The sequence below is a fragment of the Mya arenaria genome, chromosome 14 (genome assembly GCF_026914265.1).
Source record: "Mya arenaria isolate MELC-2E11 chromosome 14, ASM2691426v1".
NCBI classification, from domain to species: Eukaryota; Metazoa; Mollusca; class Bivalvia; order Myida; family Myidae; genus Mya; species Mya arenaria.
In genome coordinates this window covers 34,194,668-34,203,112 of record NC_069135.1, presented here as the reverse complement: position 1 = coordinate 34,203,112, position 8,445 = coordinate 34,194,668, and the positions used below count along the sequence as shown (strand labels likewise).

The 8,445-nt window shown below is 32.3% G+C and overlaps 1 protein-coding gene across 2 annotated transcripts in view; it reads right to left on the bottom strand.

The window, feature by feature from the left end:
* Positions 1-819: 819 nt before the first annotated feature.
* The window catches only part of LOC128217173 (FYVE, RhoGEF and PH domain-containing protein 4-like), a 69,434-nt gene continuing 61,808 nt past the window's right edge, over positions 820-8,445 (bottom strand). For both annotated transcript variants that reach the window (XM_052924115.1, XM_052924116.1), the window contains 3 exons: positions 6,040-6,168; positions 5,567-5,712; positions 820-5,279 (listed from right to left, as the gene is read on the bottom strand). In XM_052924115.1, coding sequence (XP_052780075.1) covers positions 5,144-5,279; positions 5,567-5,712; positions 6,040-6,168 — 411 coding nt within the window. In that variant the 3' untranslated portion in view covers positions 820-5,143. The remainder of the gene's footprint in view (positions 5,280-5,566; positions 5,713-6,039; positions 6,169-8,445) is intronic.

The window sequence follows — 8,445 nt, the reverse complement described above, 5'->3', positions numbered from 1 at the left end:
TGAATATTATATTAACTTCAAATTGACGAACATTTATTGTAAAAGGACATCAGTTGTACTTAATGCGTATTCATATCAGCCCAGCTATTATCGCAATCCCGGAAATCCAGATGTCAAATCATACCGCAAGCAAGGATGATTGTGACAATATATGTCACATCAACGTTCCTCAAGCAGAATAATTGTGCCGAAGACAATGCATGCATTTCATGCTTGGACTTTTTGGCATTAAACGAGGCATTCTGTGTGTATTAGTATTGAATAAGGACATTTATCTGATACGCCCAGCAGTCTCTTATTCGATGGTGGGTTTATTAAAAGTTCCATGTTCTATTATTGTTTTATTCCATAAGTTCCATGGCAATTGAACAAGTGGAATCCACCGTCTGTCCATGCGACCGTGACTATCGAAGTTTGAACTAAGGGCGTGTCGTCTGATGTCACAGTGTGTGAATCGTTTTGTCAAACGGAAGTTACTGTCGAATGACCGTTGTTAGTAGATATACATGAACATAAATGTGTTGACCTCTAAGAGTGACCTTGACCTTTGCGTTGTGTCTGACATAATATCCCCATATAAAGGCAACATTCATGACACGCTTCTGAAAAATGTGGTAAGAAATGTAATGTTTTTGTTATTTTATTAAACATTGTTACTATTGTCCAAGATTTTGGAGAAAGGGAGAGGGGTCAATTAAATTATGCCATAGTACATGTACAAGACTGATACAAATAAGGAGAGGCGTCTCTAGGGAAACCAACCAAGCTCTATTTATAAGAACAGAATCAATTCACCAATCAAAGAATCAAAATACATGATTTATGTTTGATTTGTTTTATTTCATGTACAAATAACATCATACAATGTTGAGTCAGACTATTATTGATATGAAATGCATTTAAATATTTATAATATTCTATGAATTAATGAATGCATGAATGTATGAATGTATAAATGAGAAAGAAAACAAAAAGTTTTTTTTTCCATGCAAAATATCAAGACAATAAAATCTCCATATAACACAATGTCAAACCTCTTATATCATTATATGATTGTTATCTTGTGTAACTGTTTAACCTAGTTGTATAAAGTAAATGACAGACAGACAGACAGACGGACAGACAGACGTGTTTATTGTCTTAAACATATATAAAACAGTTACTTGACAAAACATTTTATGTATCATATATGAATGACCAACATCTAATATGCCATATAAATAAAAGATATCATTTGAAACTGTTAACATCCAAATAACAGAAATAACAAAACAATGCTGATTTTGATTTAATAAGAATAAACGAAAGAATAAAAAATTGTAACAAACAAGAATAAGTTCCAAGCAAAAACCATGGATAAACATAAAAACATGTACCACTAATGTCTGATCATTAGCTGAAGTGGGTCTAATGTCTCCAACAAAATCATATGTCAAGAATAACAAGTTGTATTATTAAATTACAGTCCAGCCCCGTTGGCTTGAACTCCCAAAATCCAGCGAACATACCTCGAGCCGAGCGAATATGTAAACCTGTAGTATAAAGCCCTTAACATCCAGTTTGAACCAACAAGGAATTTGAGCAAAGCGAGGTCGAGCCAATGGGGTTTGACTGTATATCTTGTTTTACACATAAAAATAATCACTAAATTCATTACATTGTTATTAACACAGTTGGTATACTTAGGTGCTATAAGCAGATGCCAACACTCGCTTTTTTAATTTCTTCAAACAGTTTTAACACAGCAATTATTAAAGCCGGAGTTATGGGCCTTGCTACATATGCGTGTATTGTTGCTGGTTACACGTGTATTGTTGCTGGTTACACGTGTATTGTTGCTGGTTACACGTGTATTGTTGCTGGTTACACGTGTATTGTTGCTGGTTACACGTGTATTGTTGCTGGTTACACGTGTATTGTTGCTGGTTACACGTGTATTGTTGCTGGTTACACCTGTTGTTAATATTGTATGTACATTTTTCAGAATATTTGGGCAACAACAAGACCAGCACAATAGCTTTACCTATTCTCTCTTAAAACTGACAAAGTTGACCATGTCAACACATTGTCTCCCTGTTGGTCACTTGCTTTTCAAAATTTAGCTACAATCTGAACATACCTAAAGGAAATCTTGTCTGATCATCATATATCAGTTATATAACTCACAGTTCTTACATAAAATGTGTTAGTTCATTGTCAACGTTTGCTTGTAGAAATCAACCCAATAAATAAACCTAAGCATTTGTCTTCTTCTTCTACTTAAATATAAAACTTAGATATCAAATGTTATTGTTTGAGTGGGAATAAGAAAATTTAAATTTATAAGCACTTTAGTTTATCAAAGATGCAATTTCTAACTGTTTGTCTTTTGCTTGTACGTAAATATAAATCCTAAATATCAAATGTAAACGTTTTAGATACTAGTAGTAGGAATTAGGAAATATTAAAATTACAAATGCTTTAACAAAGATGCAATTTAGCTTTATCATATACAGCTGAATTACTATAAATCATTGATAGTAAAAAATATAATGTAATACAGATATTGATTATTAACAAAATCCATAATATTAGGTGAAAAATAAATAGATGATGCTGATCAATTATGAAACAAAAATCTCCATAACAAAATAATTATCGATTAAGGTGATATATTGATTATTTACATCGTATTTCATTTTGTTGATGTCCTGAGACTCGGTTATAAAACATTGCTAGCGACAATGTAAATAAGGGGACAACAATACTCAGAAACTGTCCCAAACTGAACGTTCACTAAAAGAAACATACAGCTAAAACTCGCTATGTCAAAGTCGTTGGGAGCTCGAGAAATACCTCAAGATATGGAACATTCTTTATAACCGAAATAAATTAAATCATGGCTAACTAAACGAAACGCATTCGAAAACAGTTCGAGATAAGCAGAAATTTGAGATAACAGAATTTAACATAACGAGTTTCGACTGCATTTCATCTCATTCATACATAAAACATGTTTGACATAAAGATATTAATTACAAAATTGATGTAAAAATGCACTGAATTGCTATTTACATGCATACGAGAAAAATGACTGTACACAAAGTGATATCACAGAATAATATGTTAAGTAGAGTAACACAGAAAGCCTACTGAACAAAGTGGAAAACACAGAATAATAACGTACAAGCTTTTTACAATTGCTTAATGTACAAAGGGATAAAGTTAAATTTCATCAAGAGCGTCATCTGATGTTTCTCAGCCAAAGAAGAGGCATATCTCAACAATTATTCAAATGAGAGTTTTGACATGGGTACCAAATTTCATTTGAATATGTTGAAAAAAAAAATTATTATGAAATCAAAGTCTAAAAATTCATAATACCAAATGATAGCAGATTTGTCACGGGGAGCAACTTGTCCATCAAACTGATGTTTGAAGTCAGCCGGAATAACTATGCAAATATCGGCAATGCAGTTAAAATGTTACCCTTAGACCATAAAAATTTCTCTGTGATATTTCAATTAGTCTTTGAGTAACACAGAGAATTTCTATTGACTAAATGTGATCAGACAATAGTATAAAAAAACAAATTCCCTTACCAATGCTCTATTTGGAATTTATTTACCAAAACACCTAGATTTGCAAACTCAAACTCGAGATTTTCTTAAAATTGAATATGGGCCCTGAGTCAATTCATTCAAGTAAATTGCATTATAATAACTATATTCCTATTAGCCTATGAAAGAAGAGTGGGGTGGGCCCTCACCCAAATTGTTCATTAGTTTACTTTAGATTTTTTAAAAAAATTCTTGGGGGAAAAACCCTGCCTCCACTTTAAACCAAATAATTTTTGGGTCTAAAGGAGGGACACGAGTCAAAAGCTTACGCCTGAAAGTTATGCCCCCTCTAATGTCAAGTCATTGATCTGCCCCTGATAACAACTAGAATTAAGCCAAGCAGATGTATTGCATGTTGTTTAAAGGCCATAACAACCTTGAACTTCAAGCTATTGCTACCACTGTCTATAGGTGCAATTTTCTGATGATGAACAATGTGTATACCAAGTTTGAAGACTCTACATTGGAAACAAAAGTAGAATGCCATATACTGGCTGCAGGAAACAGAAAGACGTGTTTATACTGAAATAGCACACATAACATGAACTATGGTGACAAGTATTATACATATCTCTAACAATACATAAAACATTAAAATACTGGTATTAGCTTTAAGTATAAAAAAACAAGTTATCAATAAAAAAGTTATTTTTGTAAGAGAATACTACTCTTAATATTCTGTTAGATAATGAATGATATGAACATATAAAAAAATAGAAGTCAAACAGATAAGTGCAGACAATGACTATACAAGTTCCAAACAGATATCATTTAAATTTCTTAAAATCAAATACACATTTAAATAAAATGATTCATATAAAAATGAATGTGAATTTGCATTAAATTTTGTCCCAGGCCTTGGTCAGTCAAGTTAATTTGTTCCCTGCTAATTTTGATTGGCTGGTACATATGAGTTTGTAACACATGATATGAGTGGTCAGTTATATTTGTTCTTGCTACTACGAGCATAATGATTGGTCAGAGCTATTTGACTTGGTCATGTAAATGTAAATTATTTTATTATGTGTGAATTATCACAAAATGTTCTGGATGACAACTGTAAATGTACATGTCTATATCTTTTTTTTAACAAAATAACATCATGCATGATCCAATGTATTTAAACATCTTTATTACATTGTGCATGGTCAGATTGTTCAGTATTGCTTAATTCATGACAGAAATAACTGTCTTACAAAGTTGTTTACATTGACATGATAAATTACACATTCTGTTTTTTTGCTAATCTTTTGTTTAGATTGTTTTAAATGGCTGAGGAATTATATTTGGTGCAATTTGGTCAGTCCACTTATTTGCTATTTGCTTATAGTGATAGGATTAATCAGAACTGTCAGGGGACTGTGTACATCAGCTGCTTCATGAATTTTGTTATGAAAGATATGATTGGTCACTTGCATGCATTTGCTATTTGCTTTAAAGGCAATGATAGGTCAAAGCTGTAACATGTGTGGACTGTGTTGATAGGCTGCTGCATGAATTTGTTACAAATGATATGATTGGTCAGTCCACTTATTTGCACTTTGCTACAATTGAGATGATTGGTCAGAACTGTTTGAGGACTGTGTTGATTGGCCGCTGCTATCACTGTGGGTGGATACTCTGTTGGGTCTGGACTCTGGGATTTCCAACAAGACCAACTTGCCTAAAATGCTCATCCACCTTAGAAAAAAGGAAGTAAAAAACAAAATTACACATGTAACAAATGTTTCATTTAAATGTCTTTATTCCACTTCATTAAGGTTAATACTTGCAAATACTGAACAACAACAAAATGTGATATTAATTTATATATAGGTATATTTAAATGCAACACATATCAAATTGACAGGATTTATAAGAAATTATTCAAGTGCCCCTACCCTAAACAAAATACATTCCCTGTTTTGACGATGCATAAAAATTATTACCCAGGGAAAAGCTAAAGAAGCAGTAAACAAGAGACTCACTGTTGTAATTCCTCCTCTGTCTCTGCTTGTATATGGCAGACCACAGCGTCTTTATGTGTGAGGGCAAACACATGTTTTTTGTCAGGTATCTCCACCATCTTTACTATGTGGCCGGGCAGCGGTATGGTCTGTATAGCCTGAGGGTCCTAGAAAAAAAAAAGTTCTAGTTTAATCCTACATGTAGTTTATTTATTGGTCCTAATTAATCTTTATTACCCACAGGTGTTTTTTGTTATGTATCAATGCACATTGGTTAGTCAGTGCATAACCGGTGCAGCCACTTTTCTTTGAACACAGCCCTAACTGGCAATGAATTAACCAATAAACAATATGCAGGAAATGTGCGCCATGCTGTGGCACCAGGGCTGGCCAGAAGGGGGATTAGTCAAGGTCTCTAAGAATTTATATAAAAAATCATGGAGTTTTTAAGATCCCAGGACTGTGTTAGTGTCAAGTGCAGTTCTAGAACGTACCTTGTGTTTCTTATAAATGTAGATGACAAAATCTGAGTGTGCTGTGGCCCAGCGCCGAAACCACTTCCTGTCTTTGTCCATAATGTTCACGTAACTGGACATCAACGAGTCCTTCTCAGGATCAACATCCTGGAAGTATGAAAACATTCAAATGTACACATGTTTGTTATAATTTATTTTTATCTTGGTTTTAAAACATGCAGAAATCACTCATCAAATTCAAGGGAAGCAATTCGAGGGGTGAAAGCGAAAAGGTTCTAACTGACATTTTGACCAAATATCATTTTTTGTTATATTTGTAATAATAATATCTAAATACATCTACTGTAAAAAAAATTGTAGCATTATGGAGTCATTAAAGGTACGAAATGAAAAGTTGTCCAAAAGTTCTAACTGAAATATGAATAAATATTTAATGCGAAAGAGTTCTATGTGCAACCCAGCACTTAGAACTTTTTCGCACTAAGAAATTTTTGTATAACGGAGAGTTCTATCTGATACATTATTTAATATTTAGGACAAAATTGATATAATTCATTTTTCTTATATAAATAGTGACAATAGTTGATTTGAGGTTTATGTTTTTTGAGATGTTTTGCCTTTTTATACACATTCCAACATCACTTAGAACTTTTTCGCACTAATTTTCTTTTTAAAGTCATCACAGGAATTAGTGCGAAAAGGTTCTAAGTGCATGCAGTGTTATAGAAGGAAGTCAATTTGTGTGGGTTTATTTCTTTCATAGTTGAGTTAAAATGCTATTCTTGTCCAAAATGTACTTTTAACTGATTATTATTAATTCAGTAATGGCTAATTTATGATTTTATTGAAAGTTAAGATCTAATGTACTAAAGAATATTCTTGCATTTCGCATATCATAATAATATTCAACTGCTACTAATCCCCTTTTTATTATTGATAGCTTTTAATTTCCATCAAATAAATATTATCCTTAATTTTCTTGAATTCACTGTGTAAGATTCTTAAGTATTCTATAAAAACATTGTGAATTCAAATTTTGTCAGGTTACCCTTGGATTTTTCAGCCCAAAATTGATCAAAATTAATTGTCACAAAAAATCAAACCCTGATCTTATTGAAACAGGATAAAATTCCTAATCTGCACACCACCACACTGACGACTGGGTTATGGACCTGGAATAATTGATCAAGCAGTTCACTTATGTTCATGATGTCATACTGATGATGTCATAATAACTAATAATAAAAGGTCACACTTATTAAGTGTAAGTAAATGTAGCGAGCACAGTGAGGTTACAGGCACGAGAAAGCATGCACCGTTTTCTGTAGACAGCCAAAATGAACTAAACTTATTTGGTGTTCTCATTGAGTTGACCCACTAGCTCCACCGTTTGTGTCTCGGGTGATGGACAATTGTTGTGACATTGTGAATATGTTACAAAAGCAAGTAAAAATGATTGATGTTTGTACAAAAATGGAAAAGCACCAAAACATAAAATTTATTATACTTTTCGTTAATAATCGACAACTTGTTGATATTTAAACTATTAGAATTATCTAGGTATGTTTGCATAGTACAAAACTTTACGAGGAACACTTTGTGAAGTTAATATTCATAATCATCAACAAAGGATTGCACATTTTGGTACTGAATCAGTTCTGTTTGATTGCTTGTATAATATAAAGAGCATCTTAAAGAAAGAAACCTAAATGAAATTTGTATTTGAATATTGTCACACAAATATTTTAATTATGCACTAGATGGTTGTCAACAGGATTCGATAGCTGATTAGACATCTATTTTCAAATTTGAGTTCATGACGTAAGCTTTAACTGCCTCCAGAAAATGGCACCCTTAACTGTCAATTATAGGCACTTCACACAGTTGCAGAGGGCAGAGCGGACTTTGAAAAATAGACGACTTTACTACATCTTGTAGATCAACAAAATACACTCTACGAAAATAAATGTTCATATTTAAATTGTGATATAGTCAAATATGAACTACATAATATGGAGCTGCAGAAAATAGAACAAATCCTCGATTGGCATTGGTCCTCAAATATGTGCAAACATCGAGGAATTTACAACTTACTATGTTTTGATGATGAAATATTGTAAATATTTGGTAAATAGTGCTTTTAAAAAAAATCTACAGTTTGTAGAAGAATTTACAGTCGAGTTCAAAGACAATGCAAGAGAAGAAGGTATGGAATGTAATTTATAAATAAATATTGCTTCTATAACAATATAGAAACATAATGAAATCAATAAATAACTTTAAAACAAACAAAGTAAATGAATGCTTTTTGCATGATGTCTTTATATTATATCAATTATTTGGTACAGAGATAATGGTATTTCCTTAAAGATCCTGTATATATATATATGTTAGACCATACCAGTTTTAGGTAGGACAAAACTA